Source organism: Biomphalaria glabrata, chromosome 12 (genome assembly GCF_947242115.1).
Source record: "Biomphalaria glabrata chromosome 12, xgBioGlab47.1, whole genome shotgun sequence".
NCBI lineage: Eukaryota > Metazoa > Mollusca > Gastropoda > Planorbidae > Biomphalaria > Biomphalaria glabrata.
The window spans coordinates 32582582-32603944 of record NC_074722.1 but is presented as its reverse complement, the minus strand read 5'-3'; the positions used below and the strand labels follow the sequence as shown (position 1 = coordinate 32603944).

At 38.0% G+C, this 21363-nt stretch overlaps 1 protein-coding gene across 1 annotated transcript in view; it reads left to right on the top strand.

The window, feature by feature from the left end:
• The window catches only part of LOC106056524 (uncharacterized), a 118341-nt gene that overhangs the window by 86346 nt on the left and 10632 nt on the right, over window positions 1-21363 (top strand). Inside the window, exons 3-12 of the mRNA XM_056006713.1 lie at window positions 1492-2015; window positions 2944-3191; window positions 3991-4169; window positions 6144-6274; window positions 6889-7018; window positions 10726-10984; window positions 15392-15558; window positions 16549-16747; window positions 17198-17305; window positions 20043-20224. Of these exons, the coding sequence (XP_055862688.1) occupies window positions 3051-3191; window positions 3991-4169; window positions 6144-6274; window positions 6889-7018; window positions 10726-10984; window positions 15392-15558; window positions 16549-16747; window positions 17198-17305; window positions 20043-20224 (1496 nt within the window). The 5' untranslated portion in view covers window positions 1492-2015; window positions 2944-3050. The remainder of the gene's footprint in view (window positions 1-1491; window positions 2016-2943; window positions 3192-3990; window positions 4170-6143; window positions 6275-6888; window positions 7019-10725; window positions 10985-15391; window positions 15559-16548; window positions 16748-17197; window positions 17306-20042; window positions 20225-21363) is intronic.

Below are 21363 nucleotides of genomic sequence, written 5' to 3'. Positions count from 1 at the left end.
GTTCGCGACATAGAAAAGTGATATAGAAACATGGCGGAAGGAAGTGATGAGAATATACGACTACATTCTCACAACGAGGCTCATTTCTTATTTCATACGCTAGATTCCGCTAGAACAAATTCGTACAAGTGTTCCTTCTTCCCTAGTGCCATTAGAGAATGGAATTTGTTGACTTATTATTGACCCTTATATTATTATCGCATTAAGGTCTTCTGTCTCTTTGGCCAACGGTTAACGAGGGTGTCATGTGGCCAGCACATCGACCGACCACCTTTACTTTCCACAACTAAAGTCAGGTACCCTTAAACGTTGAGTGGGCTTAGGAGAGCCTTAAAAATACCGATAGTCAAAATCCCAGTCTTCACCGGGATTCGAACACAGGACAGGTTCGGAAGCCAAGCGCTTAGCCACTCAGCCACCGCGCCCCTTTGCCTTAGCTTTACATCAGAATATTTGGACTATATCTCTTTCTTTTCTACATAGAAGTACACAATGAATACATTTTTGTTTTCAATTCTTTTTGGCACGCTCGGTATAATATATTTGGACTTGATCACTTGAGGAGTCCCCCTCTAGGATTTAGAATCTAATATCCACGACGTTAAGCGGTCAGCTAACAGAGAGAACTCATATAGTCAGTCCAAGAGTATTTACATGAGATGTGGTAGAGAGTAGGTTAATTAGAATTGGCATTGTTTGGTCACGTGGGCACTTCAGCTGGAAGAGAAGTGATGAGGGTATACGAATACATTCCTAGAGTTCATTCTTAGAACGCTACAGCCTTCATACCGGTGTCAGAAGTGGGATATCAAACACGGGTCCACGTTGTCTGTGACATATTGAAAAGTGTTGCATGATGTAAATGGCATATCAAACACAGGTCTTGTCAGTGACATATCGAAAAGTGTTGCATGTTGTAAGTGGCATATCAAACACATGTCTTGTCAGTGACATATCGAAAAGTGTTGCATGTTTTAAGTGGCATATCAAACACGGGTCCACGTTGTCAGTGACATATCGAAAAGTGTTGCATGTTGTAAGTGGCATATCAAACACAGGTCTTGTCAGTGACATATCGAAAAGTGTTGCATGTTGTAAGTGGCATATCAAACACAGGTCCACGTTGTCTGTGACATATAGAAAAGTGTTGCATGTTGTAAGTAGCATATCAAACACAGGTCCACGTTGTCTGTGACATATCGAAAAGTGGTGCATGTTGTAAGTAGCATATCAAACACGGGTGCACGCTGTCATGTAATCAAGTAATGGTCCATCTTGTCAGTGACTTATGAAACACATGTGCACATTGTCATGTAATAAAGTAATGATCCATGTTGTCAGTGACCTATGAAACACATGTGCACGTTGATGTGATCATAACATATCAAACACAGATGCACAGTGACATATTAAATAGTGGTGCATGTTGTCAGTGACATGTCAAACACTTTTATTAATAATAAATATATATTTACTTCATTATTTTTGCAGGTATTAGGCTCGCAAACATCTCAAATGATATATTGGCATCACGTGATCAAGTTCAGCCAGTGCTGACGTCACTCGGTACAAGATATTTCCAATGCGCACCACCTATGGACTTAATAGAACTCTCTGCCAATCCTGCGGCTTGTGACCAGAGGCTCCTAATTTCTATTGGTCTATAGCACCGGAAACACGCCTAGACCAAACAGAATAACATTCTTATAGTACACTCTCTGTTACGTGTTTCCGGCCCTCCATTGATCGATTGGTTAATCCCCTAGAAGACCTCGATATGCTCAAGCATTGGATTGTGATTCTTCAGCAAAGCGTAGCACCGGGCCGGAAACTCTATTCACAGTATCATGTCGTATCGACACGGCTCTAGAGGTTTTAAGTCAAGGAAGTTGGCGTAGCTTGAACGACGTAGAGGGGAGCTCAACACGACAAATAGCGCGCAGAGAAAGCCAGTTTTTTTTTTGTGTGTGTATTCTTTCGCTTCATCGCAAGTAAATCTACTCAGCGATTTTCAGGTAACTACAATGGTGTGCTGTTTTGCGTCATTAATTTTATTTTAAATTTCATACTTCTATAAGTAACACTGTCTAGTTAGCGATACAGTTTACTTCTGGAGTTACCTATTAAAGAACAATTTGAATTGATAACAATAGTTTAGTCTGCGTTAGAAGTGGCAAAAGATGTAGGCCACAGCTGGATCGGCTTAGTCAAGGGACATAATTCACTCCTCAATCTTTGGTGTAAAACAAAGACCTGAACGTGGCAACGAGCTATTGGTCTCCACTGCCCACAGGTTGCGACGTTGCAGGTCAGTGTTCAGGCCTTCTATGACAATTGGTCTTGGTCAGATAATAAATTTTAATGGGCTCTGACATCATGAGGGTCATGGGCTATTATCCCAGTCTTTAATGGGAATCGAATCACACGCCTTCTAAACAATGCAGCTGAGAAAAAAAAAACAATACATTTATAGTCCTTAGACAAACTATCGTAACGCACAAACTGACCACTTGATGTATAGCATGGATTAGTTAAATATAATACAAACATTCATAGTTGCAATGGTCAGCTACTGTGGAAACTGTGATCTTCAGGTCTTAATTGTTTCACCTGGCATTGGCATTGTAATAATGTATACATTTGTCCCCTGACCTACTTGTAATACACATTTTAGTTGAGTCACAGTTATTTATAGCTGTATGACACTTTTTATACATGTAATGAACTTAAGAGGTTGGTTGGTCAGGTTGGTCCTTGTGTTGACCACATGACAGTCATGACAGACGAACGGCAAAGGGGAAACTACTGCGTCGTCTAGAGCAATGAAAAATAAAATGTATTTCCGATATGTAAATTTTGGTCTTAAAATATTATGTAAATATTTTTTTTAAAGAATGGATGATGTAATGTTTGACTGTGGTTAATATTTTATTTATTCCTCAGGCTTTCAACCTGTATTTTATTTTTGTCGCACGACGTTATATTTGAGCTGAGGGCGTAAAAAGAAGGGAGACAATACATGAAATGCAAACGGACATATCGGAACAGAAATGAATATTGGATCGTCTCCCTTAGTACGGATTGCCCAAGTCTTTTGCTTGTTTTCGTTTCTACTGTCTGTCCGCCAGTGTGTCCGGGAAGGAGACTACCGAAGGAAGCACCCTAGCTGCAATTTTCCAAGCTTTCTGCAGGTAATGTTTGCCTGTTAAACAGATTCTAAATTGAAAGCCGAAAAAAACGACAGTGATTGTTAGTTGAAAGCCTAAAGGTAACACAAAAGTTTTATTCTCCTACGTAAACAAAATGTTTCGGTTTCAATCGTGAAAGATGATTTGTTGTTCTAGGCGCACGGAAAGTAAGAACTGGTCACATATTCGCATTTTTTCTTCCATAGCAAGTGGGAGAGTAGGTGATTTTTCAATAGGTACATGATTCCGTCTGGGATTATAATATGGATTTTCAGTAATGGGGAATCAAAATTAAAGTCAGGTTCTGCTTAAATGAAATCAACTATCGTAAACTCACTTCTGTGAGAGTTGAAAGTGAATTTGGGTCTTTTGAGATGTACCCCGAATTTATTTTTTCACTCTCCTAGATCCCTGGGGGAAGGTGGACTCTAAATGGAATCACTAACAATATCAGAGGTGACTTACATTCAAAAAAGCGATGTGTTCTGTAAACTTCATTACTTCATTGCAGTTGCAGTAAATTAAAATTAATCTCATTTAAAAAACAGATTTTTTGGTAATATGAAGGTGATACTTTGACTGTCTACTCCATCTAGTCAGCCATTTCCAATAAAGCATTTAATTATAAAAGAATGGCGGAAACTGGTGTGTTGAATTAATAATTGTTAACATAAACTGATGTCATAGGTAATGAGTAACTTTTTTTAAAATTTGAGTTTACCTTGTCAGCATTCTATACACAGAGTTACCGTTCGTGTAAAACATGGATTCTTTCTCTCATCATGTCTTTCTATTTAATAAGTCGAAGGACCCAGGCTACGGTGATTGGACTTGGAAATATGGCGGAGCAACGCACGTGGGGAAGGTCAAGGGAGGGGTCTACACCATCTGCTCCAAGGTATACTCGAAGGAAAGCAGTGGTCAGTTTGAGGAAACCTGTCCGGACAATGAAAAATCTAGAATCTGCGTCAAGCAACATGGGTAAGTGTTTTACTTTTCACGGATGTTCCTTCTGAGTTGAAGCTAGTATACCTCGGAAATACCTTTTACTCCAAACCCGGAGATAGCTGCGGGCGAGGTATGAGCACGGAACCACAGCGACGTCTAGGGCGCATGCCGCACGGCCAGTGGGCCATCCTGGCTGTGTTAGCCGTTAGCACGTCGTGTATTTAGTAATCGCCGACCTGTGGACAATGTACGCTAGCTCACATTTTCATGTTTTCAGCAAGTAAAATTTTTATAGATTACTTCATTATGAATTTTCTATATTGTATTATTTAACAAAGAATTTATAGTTGACATATGTATTTCTTGCTACTCGTGCTACGCGACATACTTTAGACCCGTGAATTCTAATAACACACCCTCCCCGCAACCCAAACTAAGCAGACATAGGCTAGTGCCTGCCTTAAGCGTAGGCAAACGAGGCAGACGCTTAAAGCCACATATGGGCAGGAGGCCTGGTAAAGGACTAACAAAAAATAAAAATAAAAAAAAAAACAACAACTGCAAAACTTGGTTAATCTCTAACAGAGCAGAGTTCTATAGCTCTTCTATGGCTTTATGTCTACTAGCTAAGCTCTAGATCTCTACGTTTTTCCTTGTTCCATACGCGGGGACAAATTTGTTCAAATGCTCCTTCTTTCCTAATGCTATTAGAGCATGGAATGGGCTGCCTGAGTCAGCCAGGAAAACCATTGGCTAGGTACAGATTAAGTCATTGATTAACATGCATGACTAGATTTATCTAGGAAGACCAGAAGAACGTTCGCTAGAAGTAGCATCTGTGTTTTATAAGATAAGATGACTCAAGGTTTATTTAATAATGTTTAGGCTAGATCTAGTTAAGCTACCTATGTCACCAATTTTGTTTATTACTTTTAGGTGGACTAATTGGATCGTTAATTTGAGGCTGTTGTTTCTAAATCAAACGAAAAGTGTAATAGTACCTATTCTGGTTACGCCTTTTCTTTTTCTATTCCATTAGGAATTTTGAAATTTGGATTTTCAGGGCGACTCTGAGTTCACCCAGCTTTAAATGGGTATCTGACTTTAGTAAGTTGAGTTAGGGAAAGTAAAGGGGGTTGGTCGTTGTGCTGGCCACATGACACCCTGCTCGTTAACCGTTGGCCAAAGAAACAGATGACCTTAACATCATCTGCCCCATAGATGGCAAGGTTTGAAAGTGGAACTTATCTATTCCATTAGGGGCCACCAAATTCACTAAGCCTAGAGCCTCTAATTACCTAAGGCCGGCCCTGCTTAGGCCTGCATATACTCTCTAGGTACGTTTCAGCTTCCTGATTCACTCTCTTGGTGGTTGATTTAATAGATGAGTCAAAGACTCTTGGAACTCTGTGCACGCGGAAGCTTGCCTCCTTCGGCCTGTCTGAACAAACTCTTCTATTTGGAAAAGATCCAAGCATTTGTAGTTTTTTACATCCCTGTTACCAATGGCTCATGTCCCAAGACGCTCGAATTAGAGGCTAGCCCAGAAGACGAAAGATAAAGGCACATTCCTCGTTCCATATTCTAGGACAAATCTGTACAAATACTCCTTTTTCCCTAGTGCTATTGATACATGGAATAGGTTGCCTGAGCTAGCCAGGAAAACCAGTGACTTGGCAGAATTTAAGTCATCGGTTAACATGCATGACTGAATAAATGACGTGTAGGACGTAATCATCTTCTTTTTTGAGGTAACGTCTGAATAATATAAAATGAGATAAGAAGAAGACTAAGCAGGATTTCACCAGACAGACAGACTGATAGACGGATAGAGTTAATATAAAGTTTGTAAAAAGGTATTCTCTGAGTCTACTTGATCTGTCTTGACTAGAATCGAACATGTGATGGTTGAGTGTGTACCTATATGAAATACTTTTTGTACTTGTGTTTTATGAAGATAAAGGACGAACCTCCTCATAAGTTACAAATTGTTTTTCTCCTCACCAGAAATAAGTATGCTGTCCAGCATGGGGAGGGCAGACCAAAGTTTCAGTGCATTGAATTCATTGTCCGAAGCAGGACCGTCATCCAACTTGCCCTCTCGGACATAGATGTTAATGAATCAACCATCTGTAACCGTAAGTAGTCTAGCGTATTAAGGCCCGCAGAGATGTTTATTATCCCAGTCGAACTTAGCGAGCTTTGTTCAAATAACAAGGTTTATGTTCGAGTCCCAAGATTGAATGAGGAATGCAGAATTTCCCGTGGCCACCTAGCCCCAGCTGTGACCTACATGTTTTGCAACAACCAACGCAGACATAACCATTTTCACATGGTCAGACAAACCCATCATAGGGTCCAGGGTGACTCCCAGGTATTTAGGTTTGGCTTCCAACTTCAGAGTTGTACCATTGATTGAGAGAGAAATCTGTTCTTTGTATACATCTTTGCCAAGAGTGAAGAGGGTCCAGACCATTTTGGTACAGTTAACTTCCATGTTCCACAAAACCAATCAAAGCTCTTGGACACTTTTCGCTATGCTTTGCTTCCCTACGCTTGTTTTAAAAATATTTTTTTCTCCATTTTGGTTGTGGCAAAATGTGGTCACATGTCCACTTAGCCCTGTAAAAATGTTGCGCTCCTTCATAGTCTGCTAACTCGAGGACAAGTCTATGTTGTATTCATTTTTCTTCCAAAAAATTTTTTCTTTATATCTCTTTTTCTAAACTGCTATGACATCACTACTTCACAGATAACATGACAGTTGACCACTCACCTTGGATCTCTGTCAGATATTCACTACAAGGTCGAGTCAACTGCCCTTTCATTGGCGGATACAACTTCCACGAGATTCACGAATTCTCCAAAGACCACCAACAACAGTAAGATCAGTCACTCAATCATAAGTCCTAATCTTAAATCTTAAATCCTACATCACTTGCCTATGTTTTAATCGCTTTAGGGAGATAGTCAGTAATGGGTTAAAAGCTATAGCTTCACAATTTAACAAAAGGATTTTAAGCATAACATACAAGACCTCATTTTAAACGTGTAATTACGAAACAAGACCACAATGATGATAGTATCCCGAAATAGACAAACACGAGTAAAGTTTTAGCCTATCGACATTCGACAGTTCCCTTCGTTATTATTCAACTTCTTGTTCGGCATTCGTTATCAGCGTCGAAAATCCTATATTGTTGGCCTTTCGACTGTGTTATTTGATTGCGCTATTTTATTGTGACCTCCATTTGGAGGCGCCTAACAGTATTATAACGAGATCCTCGTGGCTCGCAAAGACTTTTCTGCAGGGGACGGTACCAGGAAAGGAAGGATAGGCAGCAACGAGAAGCGATGGGAAGACTGCATTAACGAATGCATGGGCTTGCTTGATGGGAAAAAAAACTTGAATCCTGGGAATAGACAGAGATTAATGGATAAAGACAGCCAAAGGTATGGTGCTCCAACGGTCCAACAGACCTAGAGACTGTTGCAGGATAAGATCAGCATATTAACAGCATAAGCATGTTTATGTATCTAGGGTCAGTCACATAAGTTATTTGGCGTTCAGCATAGACCCAGGCACCTGGGAGACAGAGGCACATGACAGAACATCATGGCGTCGCGCTGTGAAAACTGGCGCACAGGTTGCTGAGGAAAAAAGAACAACGCTGGCAGAAGAAAAACGCCAGAGAAGAAAAGCAAGGCCCACGACACTAGCTCCAGCTGGAATAACCTGACCAGTGTGCGGCCGAATATTCCGGGCTCACATAGGTCTCACCAGCCACATGAGGAGGCATAAGACCCCAGTGCAAAGCCCTCAGCCCCCTGGATGACAAAGTGGTCATCATCGAACCACGATGGACGAACTATATATATATATATATATATTTGCCTTTGCAAAAGTGCAATTTATTTTTCGGCTTGGGTGTCACCCCCCGGTGTGTGTCGCCCCTGTGTGGCCCGTAACCCTGACTGTCTCTAAAGACTCCACTGCAGGGGGTCACTGAACTATAACCATCATCATCATAACTTGCGTCGTAGAGGTGATGTGACGGTTTGCCATGCCCCTCCACTCTTTCCGGTTTGCGGATGTGTCCTTAGTGGAATATCTAAACTAAAACGAGGTCGGTCAATTCTTTCACGTTGTCCGTTCAGTTAAAGAATGAAAAAAGACACAAAAAGAGGTATTACAAAGTTAAATGGCCAGAAGAGTGAAATACGGTTTTACAATTAATGGATTCGAAAAGCTGTTTCTACTAAAAACGATCGGATGTTGTGTATCTTTGCGCTATTTTAATAATTCATGGAAGATTAGTTATCTGGAAAATCTGTCGAAGAAATAAAGTGACTTATTATTAAGAAATATTTAAACTCAAAGTTTTTGACATTGTTAAAGCAAAGAAGACTTTGACTGTCTACTCTATTAATTTAAATAAATTTATTACAATATTAAGAAGTAAAAGACCTAATACTAGCAATGACGGCAGTCAATTTGAATTAATAATTATTGACATTTATTTGTTTTTAATATAATACTTAACATTTCTTGTTTAGTAATTTAATGCTCTACAAACACAGTTATCGTTCTTTTTAAACATTTTTAAAAAAATCTTTCTTCATAGGCTACAAATACCAAATCACAACTTAATAACATATTCAAAGAACAGAAAGAAAATGCATAGTTCTTATTAAATTTGTAAATGTATCGACCCACAAGTGCTCTTTTTTTTTTAAGTGCAATTATCTTATCTTATAAAGTAGAATGTAAGAAGTATGTATTTTCCGAATAGAAATCAAAATCGTTTGACCAATCTTGATGAAACTTTGCACAAATGTTCCTTGGGTGCTAACTGAGACCGTGACGTACATATAGTAGCCCTAAAACAAACTAAAGACCCTCAAAAAAAAAGTTGCCAAACTCAATGCAAGTATTAGTATTTGATGAATCAAGGCCATGTTTACCATGTTTAGATCGAAATATGAATAATATGAATAAAGCCTTGTTAGCTTTCACTGTTGTAGGACCGTTAATGCTGTAACTCTGCATGCATGTATATCCAATGCTGAAAGAAATATACGGATTTGTCTTTTCCGTTATATGCATTTGTTACGCATTGAAAAAAGTAACACATTTTGGCTGATCGTTGTTACTTTTGTATGGTGTTAATCCGTATAGTAACTATTCAGGAACATATTTACGTAATTTTGTCTTACACTGTGCGGCCTCTCTTTCGGCCTCTCTTTCGGCCTCTCGGTCGCTCTTTCGGCCTCTCTTTCGGCATCATGGTCACTATTTTCATTACACTCTTTTTTTCAGATGTCTCCTTAAGCTTCAGGTGTTTATCCGTAATCTAGAAATTAGATGGCGTGCAAAATTTAAAAAAAAATAAAAAAATCAGCACTGCATAACTTGATAATAATTGTTCATTAAATGTGCACAAGTTATAACCAGACTGATGTTGGTTTGTCCAGCAATCTTAGGGTCGTCTGTGGAAACATGAAAACGAGGCTTGACCAACTTCTTTGAATGGCGCGATAAAACTGGGAAATTGAAAGACCGACGTTGATTGGTTTGCAAAAAAAAAAAAAAAATTAAAAAAAAAGTAAATTTGATATTCATGCTTAAAATAAAATTCGATCACAAGACTGTTAACAATCGCTGTTTTTGGCAAGCTGTGTCAACGAGGACGTCGTCATAGAATAGTCTGTAATAGACGTTTTAAACAGGAGTGAGCGGCGAGTTGATTATGATTCAATTTATCCGTTCGAATCAACTGTTTAGCGAAGAAGTTCTCTTAATCGAATACAATTTTCATTATTCTGCGGACCCCCTACGGTCGTCTCGTGGGCCCCTGGGGGTCTGAAGACTACAGTTTGAGAACTACTATATAATGAGCATGGAACATGGTGCCCTGAATAACACGCATGAATAGATTAGCTCACGAATACGCGTAAGACGTAACTATCCTCGTTTTAAAATAAACGTCCTTAATATATAAGATGATAAGAGGGGGAAAAAAAAGTAACTGTAAAAATTACTATTTTTAAAAACAAAGCTTATATTGAGTGAAACAGAATTAATTATTTAGAACCAATCATGTCATTAAGTTTTAACAGAGCTAGACTAACATTAGTTAAATTCTACAATTAGATTTTATTAAATGTTTTTTGCTTAGCGCAACTTTCGAACTTACGACATTCTCAGTCCGCTATGGTCCAATCACTTTTGTGGACTTATTGGGGGAGGGGCGAAGGATATATAGGAGAAGGTTTCTGTGCTGTCTTTTCAAAAGCTATTTTTTTTAAGTGGCAGGAGTCTGAGTTTCGAACCACGATGGTAGGCCGACACCATAGCCACTAAGCTGTAGAAGTACTTACAACTGCTGGATGTTTTATTGTCTAATTTATTTATTTTTTTAGTTTAAAATTTTTAGCGAACGACCTAATTCTCTACACAGGGCTTATCTTCAAATAGCTTAGTACATTTCCTTACTAAACCAATTTAACAAATTACGATTACTTGATAAACTAATTGTTTAATTAAGTAAACATTCATAAGCATTAGATGCTCGTCCTCGTTCCACAGAAGAACAGACTGCAAGAGAAGCTCCAGCCTCGATGTGAAGCCTTCCGTCAGGATAGAAAGCGACTGTGTGGACAAAGAAGGGATCAAACTCTTGTTCAGGGACGAGAAGTGCGTGCCAGACAGGAGTTACTTCACCTTGGAACAGCGCCTCGTGTGTGTGGCTTCCTGGGAGATGGACGGCCACGGGTTCTCGGTGCTCAAGAAAGACAAGGGGGAATTTGCGTTTTACTGTATACGTGTGGAATTTAAAGATGGCCAGGTAAGAACTAGTGTTGGACAGGGCTTTTCTTTTTTATCTTTTTTTTTTACACATTTATAAATAGTGAATAGTACGGCACCGAGACTGGAGATACTAACTGGATCTTTCTTCAATCTTTTATCAGATCTTCAGATTTCTTGTCGATTTAACTCTTTCTCTCCTAACCGACGATACAAACGTTGATTCCACCAAAATGTGGTAAATAATTACGGAGAGAAAGAGTTAATAGAGTAAACTGTTCCTTCCACAAAGTTAACTGTTCCTTCCACAAAGTTAACTTCAGCAGTAACGTGGGTCAGACTTTAGCTTATTATTTCGGTACACTAGATTTCCGGGGTCGGCAACCTGCGGCTCGCGAGCCACATGCGGCTCTTTGAATGTGAAGCTGAGGCTCTTTAGTTCCATACGCAAATATTATTTATTTTATGGAAACATTTTTTAAAAAATAGTTCTGAATCATTTAACAGGGATTAGGCACCGATTCGATCTCTCAGCCATTTGTACTCGCTTTTCCCCACACCCCTCCCCCATTGTACGCGTCGTCACTGTTGTCAGTCCGTCAGAAGCTCTCGAATGACCCCGTCGTCAAATGGTTTTAATTCGTTTTGACGCAAGACGAATTGGCATCTTAACCACATGCTTTGGCTGTGACGTATAGTTTGTTGTTTCAAGTAAATGAGTTAGAAGTGAATGATCTCCTCAAATGTATAAACAATCTACAAGTAATACTAATCCGGCAAAGTTTGCGGTACCACTAGAAATTGCACAAAAACGCATACCATCTACAGATGGTGAGTATGTCAAAGATTGCTTCCTACGTGCATCTGAAGAAATGTTTCGTGATTTCAAAATCATTTATCACTTGCTATAGATTATTCTTGCAACATAAAGACACGGCACAAGTTGCCCATTTTGTCAGATATATGTCTTCCCAAAGTCCAAAAGAAGAACTTCTAGGATTTCTACCGCTCTCATGACAAACTAGAGGGGACGATAAAGCGAAAGCTAAGCGAAAATACCTTGAATACAATAAGATCGATTTAGATAAAATCATTTCAATAGCAACTGATAGAGCCAGAAGTATGACAGGAAAAAAGGGCCAACAACGATTCGTCGGAGTAAAATAAACCAAGAAATTCTTACGTTTCACTGATTAATGCACCAAGAAGTACTGTGAGCCCAAACAATTCCGACCGAACTAGGTGAAGTCATGAATTTGGTAATAAAGATTATTAACAGCATCTTGTGAAAAGCACTCTACCACTTAAACGAAATAGAGACTCAGTATTCCGACCTATGACTTTCCAAAGGTAAGGTGACGAAACGTTTAGCTTTATGCTTGAATGAAATAAATACATTTTTGGTATAAGAATTGGTTTGTTTTGAAGGACAATTAATTCTTTTTGCCGAAGATAATCAGAGCGGTCAATTATTTCATTTTTGAATGTCTAAAGCAGCATTGCGATAAAATCAGCGCCACTTTCGACACAAATTACTTCAGCACGGTTATAACAAAAAAATCAAAAATGAATTTCTTGATAGATTTGAGCAGCTCAAAACCTACAAAACTATTCTAGTATTCCTAGTACACCTTCTCAACACAAATAGTAACGAAATCCACATTGATCCATTTGGAACTGATACTGGATCTCTAGAAATGCAATTGATCGATTTAAAAAGTAAAGCTTTGTGGGGTGGAAAATTTACAGAGTTGAAAAGCAAGTTGGAAGTGTTGGAGGTCCAGAAATGTATGTATGTAACGCAACAAAAGTGGACAGCTTTCTAAGGAATGCCACGAGTTAATTGGCACATGGAATAATCTTCCATATTGCTATAGTGAGGTGAAAAAATTGGCATTTGGAGTGCTGACTATCTTCAGATTGACATATTCGTGCAAGCCTTTGTTCTCTTGCATGACTATAATTAAAAGTAAAGTAAGAAGCCCACTAACAAAAGAAAATTTAGAGTCGTGTTTGAAACTAAAAGCAACAAGTTATGAGCCAAATGTATCCAACTTTCTAAAACCAAAGCCATCGCTCCCATTGAATTTGTTTCTTCAATTGTTTGTTATTGGAGTACATGTTAGTGTTGCAAGTAAATGTCTAACTTATTTAGTTGTTACCGAATTAAAAAATAATTATCTAATAATACCATATATATCTTATCTAATTTGTTGTGATAAACACTACTTACATGAATTAGTTGTTTTTTTTTCATTTAAAAAAATTCATTGTGTGAGATTTATAGCTGGCAAGAAAAAACTTTTCTGGCTCTTTAAAAACTTCGAAATTGTGTAAATTGTCATTTTTGGCTCTTCCAACTCAAAAGGTTGCCGACCCCTGCACTAGATGACTAGAATGCATGTTAGATGTCCCTTTTTTTTAAGGTCTGATGATGACAAAGAATCTCCGTACTGCGATTACCCCATCAGGGAAAGGGATTTAGGCGTCGCCCCTGTTCACCACCATCCCCTCAAAAACAGCCTTCATCTTCCACTTTGAAAGTTTTAGTATATTCATAAAAGCGAAGAATCATGTTCTTATTAAACTATCTCCTGGCATGATTTGGACTAAGTTTTAAAAAATCGGAGATATAAAACAAGGTAAAATAAAACATTCTTTGAAGTTCTCAAGTTCACTGTACAGTGTCAGGTTTATCAGTACAAATTTAAGAAACAACAACTATTAATAACTTCAATATGAAAAAATGTATATCTACAAAGATTGTCTTCGAGATCCGTAGTAATAGGCAAATTCAAATGTAAAGCTATAGTACGCAAAGATTAACTATCAGAGCCAGTTCAAGGTGCAATAATTATTTCTAAGAGCCACCAATGATACTTTATGTGTAGTCAAACAAGGGGTTCGTCCATTGCGTAATGATTTCAGTTGCGACATTGCTATTCCGACCTATGGGTCAACACCGCTGTTAATGAGTGTTTGATTAGAGGAGATAACTGCATATTATCTTCTTTGCAAAATTTGTGAGATTCATTCCCTTTGTCACTTTCAATACAGTAGCTCTGCCCATTCCTTAATTTCTACTCCGTATACTTATATATGGGTCTGTACAGGTTGGACTTTAGGCCACTGCCACCTATGCGGTCGCAGTGGGCCCCGCACTTTCACTGGCCCCGCACTTAATCTAGATATAAAGTATTAAATTAAAACAATATATATATATATATAACAACAGGTTTTGCGCGGCTTCCTGATTTTTCCAGAGGGTCTAGTGCAAATCTCACATAAACTACAAAATATACCAAAAAATTCTTCAAATCTTCTGAAATTAAAAATCTCATGAAAACTAAAAAAAATACACAAAATTGTCATTTAGGGGTGCCGATCATATGAGCGATAAAAAAAAACAAAAACTGGCATTGTCAGACGAATGCATTTTGTATTACAAAATCTTAATGTTGACATTATGCTTATCCCTACCCAGACTTGGCCCCGCGCAATCCGTTTCGCATAGGGCCCCGCGATTGCTAGGACCGGCCCTGAGTCTGTAGCTTACAATTAAACCAACCCATTATTCAGTACAATATCTTTTTCCTTCTACTTTCTTTCTTTCCACTTCCTGACATATTCTTTTAGGATAACATTTAATAGTAACATTGACTTTTTGAATAGTAACATTGATTTTTTTAATAGTAACATTGACTTTTTAAATAGTAACATTGACTTTTTTAATAGTAACATTGACTTTTTTAATAGTAACATTGACTTGTTTAATAGTAATTTTGACTTTTTAATAGTAACATTGACTTTTTTAATAGTAACATTGATTTTTTTAATAGTAACATTGACTTTTTTAATAGTAACTAGTAACATTGATTTTTTAATAGTAACATTGACTTTTTTAATAGTAACATTGATTTTTTTAATAGTAACATTGATTTTTTTTAATAGTAACATTGACTTTTTTAATAGTAACTAGTAACATTGATTTTTTAATAGTAACATTGACTTTTTTAATAGTAACATTGACTTTTTTAATAGTAATTTTGACTTTTTAATAGTAACATTGACTTTTTTAATAGTAACATTGACTTTTTTAATAGTAACATTGACTTTTTTAATAGTAACATTGATTTTTTAATAGTAACATTGACTTTTTTAATAGTAACATTGACTTCTTTAATAGTAACATTGACTTTTTTTTTAAAGTAGCATTGACTTTTTTAAAATAGTAACATTGACTTTTTTAATAGTAACATTGACTTTTTTAATAGTAATATTAACTTTTTTTTAATAGTAACATTGACTTTATTAAGTAAGTTGACTAATCGAAAGGTTCCGACATGTAAATGAAAAACAACTGACTTTTTAGATCTGCATGTAATGTTTGATATAGTGTATTATTTAACATAATAAAACAAGATATGGTTTGTCACCTGTGTTACAGATAAGTAAGATTGTCCTTTACCTGGACTGGGAGTGTTACAGAGCCACTGACCTCTCCTCACCTGACGGTAAAGTAAGACTGGGCTACTCAACATCCTACGTTGAAATCACGCACTCGGAGAAGCATCTCTTCTCTATTCCATGCAAGCCAGGCATCAGGTCGTGTAGGTCAGTTTTGTAGGAGATCTAGACCTACATTTTCATAGCATCTTTTCATCTTGTGATCTACTAATGATGTTATATTTGTTCTGTTATAGTTCTGTTGTTATAATTTGGTATTATAGTGCTGTCATAACATAGTTAGGAGTCGGGGTGGCTGGGCGGTAAAGCGCTTGACTTCTGAACAGGGGGTCCCGGGCTCGAATCCTGGTTTAGACTGGAATTTTAATTTCGGGATCTCTGGCGGTTGGACATTGTGCTGGCCACATGACACCCTCGTTAACCGTATGCCACAGAAACAGATGACCTTTACATCATCTTCCCTATAGACCACAAGGTTTGAAAGGGGAACATTTACTTTACATTTATGCCATAGTTACGACATTGTTATTGGTGATATTGTAGTGTTGATGTTATAGTTAATAAGTTGTGCTTGTTTCGTTATATGTAATTGTTATGTTAGGATGCACATGTCTTGCCATGCAGTAGTTTTACTGGATATAGTGTGATGGCCTTGTTCAGACTGTCTTGAGGTCAACTATAGATGACTGTTGAATTTCAATCAATTACTCTGCAAGCGTTTGAGTTTTATTGTTCGGGTGTATTCAATGTAGTTGATCAACAATATAGAACAAACAATACAATCTATTTAACGAGTGAAGAGATGTGGTCAACACTGATGAACAATTCATAAGATATTTATTCCAAGAAAATGCCACAGTAAAAGTCTCTGTCAAAAAGAAAACACGTCTTTACCCAAGAGAATCCTATCGCTAACTGATTTTCTAGTCTCTAACCCAAAATATCCCAAACGTCACTAGTCCCGTTCAATATACGTCTTCTATGGTGCGTCGCTAAATAAATAATACTATAAACTAGGTGCCTAACAATAGTTGCTAAGAAAAGATGGAGGTGTCAAGTCTTAATTATACTTTGGATTATTGATTTTAATATATTTAAATAGTCATAACAATGTATAAGGAATATTCTCTTTGACAGTGATCTCAAACAGCATCAGCGTCGCCAGCACCACCATCAGCAACAGCATCACCACCAGCAACAGCACCATCTAGCTCGCTCGGATGTGGACACTTGCCAGTACTGCCTCAACAACACCGGCTTCACGTGCGACGTCAACTATATGGTGGTCAACACCTGGACAGTGCGGGAGCCCTACAGCCTCATGTACAACTTATCGGTAACGAATAACTGGGCGCGGGGGCTAAAGTTGTAAACACATGTTTTGTTTGTTTGTAAAATGTTTGACATGTTTCGGATGTGCCTTCAAAGTTGAAGATAATTTACTTCCTAGTCCAAACCTCCCGCAGGACGACGGGGGATGGGAGCGGGCAGGGTTTGAACCCTGGACCATCGATAAATCTGAACGACAGTCCAGCGCGCAAACCGCACGACCAGGCAGCCATCCATGTTTCTGTTTTGTTGTCTTTATATGAGAAAAGAGTCCTTGTAATCACAACAAATTTCCGTAAGGATCAATAAAGCAGTCTTAGTCTTAGTCTTAGTCTTAAGTTACTTTTATCACCGAAAAAAAATGTTAGAATGTTCCAGAATAAACATTTAGAATACAAGAGAACTGTTTTTTTTCGCTTATACATATATATTTTATTTATTTATTTATTTTTTCCAGATTTTTCCGACTTCCGTTGCTCATCCAAATTTAGGCAACCTTCAGTGTGTGACCTTTGACCCTAGGCAACAAGTCGCCATGAGATCCATACTTTGGGGTGTGTACGAGGTACGTAAGCAAAGACGTTTCTGATTGGTCCGGCTCAGGATAATTTAGTGAGGCTTCTCTTAACTGGCTTAAACAATTTAGATATAATTTTTAGGCAATAGTAGGATTGAACCCGTACCAAGAAAGATACTAAAAATAAGTATTTCACGAAACTCTTATTTTCTTACTGATTCTGCTAAGAGACAGCTGGAGATCACTAGCAAAGAGACCAAGGGCGATCAAAAGAAAATCCACTGCGAAGCACTAGCGGATCCAGAACTTTGGAGTGGGATCTGCCAGTGCTGCGAAGATAGACCTAGACGAGGAAATGAGAATCGAAGACGAACACCAACGGACAAGGGTTAAGTCTGCACTGGTTGTGGCAAAGTATGTAGGTCGCAGCTGGGGCTGGGTACCCACGTGAAATACTGCACTCCTCATTAATCTTCGGACTCTACGACAAGCTTCATTATTTATATAAGTGCACTCGATAATAAAAAGGAGACAGTAAATTGTATAAATTAAATAATAGTTTGGGGCACTAGGGGTCGAATCGATAGCTAGAATAGCAATTTCATTCTAAATTGTCGGAGTTCTCTCTGTGAATGCGAGGCTAAACCACAGGAATTAAAGCCCACATTTTTTTTCTCTTTTTGGCTTTTGATTCCCAGTATTACTAGTCTACATCTACATTTAGGTATGATCAGTATGTTATGGTGTCAACTGATTAGTAGATTAGAGTTTAAACCTGTGAATTATCACCTGTAGAAGACGCATTCAACGAAGTTATTTTAAAGGCAGCTTGATGCATACACTCAGCGTTACTACAGACGCCCACAAGCAATGGTCCATACACAAGCCTGTTCTAACGCAACTGAAAGCTAGACTCTAGACCAGTGGTTCCCAAACTTTTTTGTCTCGTAGACCCCTTGCCATGTTTTCTGATTTTCGGTACACCCCCTGCTTAACTTTCATTGCATTTTTGCACATTCATAAACTAATTTTTAAAACTAATTTCTAACTGCAGTGTACAAATTAATTAATTTGCCTTATGTATTATTGTACAAGTTTTCGCAAAGAGTTTCTCGTGTATTTCTTGAGCTTTCACATTTGGCTCAAATATTGGCACTGCGGAGCTGTTTTCACTAACAGTAGAAGAGGCAAAGGTGAGTTACAGGCGCCTAAACCAGTAAGCTTCGGGCAGGAGGGACTCATTAGCCTTGGCTTGCAGCCCACCTAGCCGAAGGAAAATAGAATTCAAACCTCTGCTGCTTTGCAGCTATACACCCAAACATGGGTGGGTCAGCCCTGGGGAAAAATATGGAGCTGAAGACCATTAGGCAGTTTGCAGCTTTACTGCTCATCCCACCCATGTGCCCATGAGCTGTAGTGTTACTAAAAGAAATTCGTTTCATAATATCAGATGAAGGTATGTGTAAAACAGTTTTTAAAACTACTTCAAGGGCTGGTAAAATCAATGTTTTATCTATAATGTTTTTTGTATTTGGCTTTAGGTATAGAGATCGTGTAAGACGCTCACAAACCACCATCTTTTCTATTTGATGTTGAAGAAAGATTTTGTGGATCTATTCTGACATTTTTTTCTCACTTTTCTCTTTTTATCAGGGTGGCATCGTCTCAAATAATGCTCCAGTTTAATTGATTGCATATGGTTATAAAAAGGCAACCGCTTATTTAACAAGGAAATAAATAATCAACGCTTTAAAATCAAGATTTCTTTTTGTTAAATATTAGTTACATGTAGACAAAATTAACTATTTAGATTAGAATTGTAATTAAATATGACTTTTTTACTTTTGAATTTATAGCAGATGTATTTATATTTATAACTAAGACACAAATTATTTATAAGTGTTTGAAATAGTTACATTAATAGGGTGTGAAAATTAAAGTCATAGACCCCCATGGACAGCTCATAGACCCCCAATTTACTTTTTCACTTTCGTAGACCCCTTGGAAGTCTTCGTAGACCCCTGGGGGTCTATATAGACCACTTTGGGAATCAATGCTCTAGACTCTAGGATATTGCTAAGACAATCGAAGAAAAAAAAGAACCTAGAATGTTGTTCGTTTAAGAAGCTAGAATTATGGATTGCTATGGCACGATTAGGAATTTGTTTAATTGTTTCGGGAAAAAAAAGGGGGAAGTTTTTACATAGTGGTAGATCTTTAAAAAAAGACAGAACGAAATAGGAGTCGACATCAACAAGACGCTTTCATAACATCGTAGCAAGAACAAGCATTTTATAAGCGGCTAGAAGTAGGTGACATTCGACAGTTCCCTTCATGATTATTAAACGTGTTTGATGTTCAACACCAGAGTCGACTACCTCTATTGATTGTTTGGCCTTTCGCCGGTGTTATCTGTTTCTGCAGTTTTTTCAGTGTTACCTCCACTTGGATTTGTTTGCATTCGACACCGCGGAAGTGCCTAACAGGATAAACTGAAGTACTTAGACTCTACAACTGTGCTGAGATAATTATGGTGTGGTTCCCAAACTTGTTTCCTTAACGGAACACTGCGCACATTAGGAATATTTAGAGGAACTTTTTGCTTATTTTTTTTAGAGAGATTAATTCACATGGTGGCATACTAATTAATTATTCCAGAAAGTCCGTGGGACACTGCTCTAGAAATATCATTAAATATGCTAAATGAAGTAGCTAGAAAGTGGCTAAATTAAAGAAGCTAGTATTTTGCATACAAAAGTAGCAACACTGCTTTCTTCTGTTGTAGAACGGCTGCTACCCCAGGTTTATGTGCATGTACTACGACACGCCGTACACCAACATCCTCCGCTACAGACTCAGCAACGTCCTCCAGTGGCCGGTCAGTCTGAATGACGAGGACATTTGTCATGAGCTCAACTTCGTCACCCAGCCGGACTTCCATGATCCCAAGGACAAATACGAAGAAAGGTAAGCGCGTATCTTTTCTGACTCCATTCGACCGTTTAGAAAGGTAAGGACGTACCTTTTCTGACTACCATTGGACCGTTTAGAAAGATAAGGGCGTACCTATTCTGACTACCATTCGACCGTTTAGAAAAGGTTAGCGCGTACCTATTCTGACTACCATTCGACCGTTTAGAAAGGTAAGTGCATACCTTTTCTGACTACCATTCGACCGTTTAGAAAGGTAAGCGCGTATCTATTCTGACTACCATTCGACCGTTTAGAAAGGTAAGGGCGTACCTCTTCTGACTACCATTCGACCGTTTAGAAAGGTAAGCGCGTACCTATTCTGACAACCATTCGACCGTTTAGAAAAGGTAAGCGCGTACCTATTCTGACTACCATTCGACCTATTTATTTTCTGTCACTATGTTACAACGTTACAGCGTGTCTTTTAGAACTTCAAAGATAAAAAATATGAAACTTTAAAAATCGTTTTTATTATTGGATATTTTCCGTACTTGAAAGCAAAGTCATAAACAGCAAGCTTCCTTTTGGTGCATCGGGTGTGCAGAATAGAGGAAGTTTTGCTTGAGCTGTTGCTCACTTTTCAGCAGTGTAGAATTAAATCTGATCTAAGCTTTTTCGTGTTTCTATTCTTTATTTAGTTGCTTACATTGAAGGGGCACTGTGGGCTGAGGGGTTAATCGTTCGTCCTTTGAACCTGGGGTTCTTTGTTCGAATCTTGGTGAAGACTGAGATTTTGAATTTCGGGATTTTTAGGGCGCCCCTGAGTTCACGCAACTCTAATAGGTACCTGACTTTGTGCTGGCCACATGACACCGTGCTCGTCAACCGTTGGCCATAGAAAACAGATGACCATAACATCATTTGTCCTATAGATCGCAAGATCTGAATGGGGTACTTTACTTTAATTTCTGGTTACATTGAAGTGAAAATACTCTCTAAGTCTTTAATAGTATATTTAGAAAATTTAATTACCTCAAACTTAAACGAAGCCTTTCATTTCCAATAATAATGTACTAATTATTGTTTCGTTTTTTTTTAACCACCGATTACACTAATGGAATCCAGTACACTTTTTGAATTTCGAATTAAAATTTAAATTAATTAAAAAGTTAATGGCGCAATTTAAAATCTGG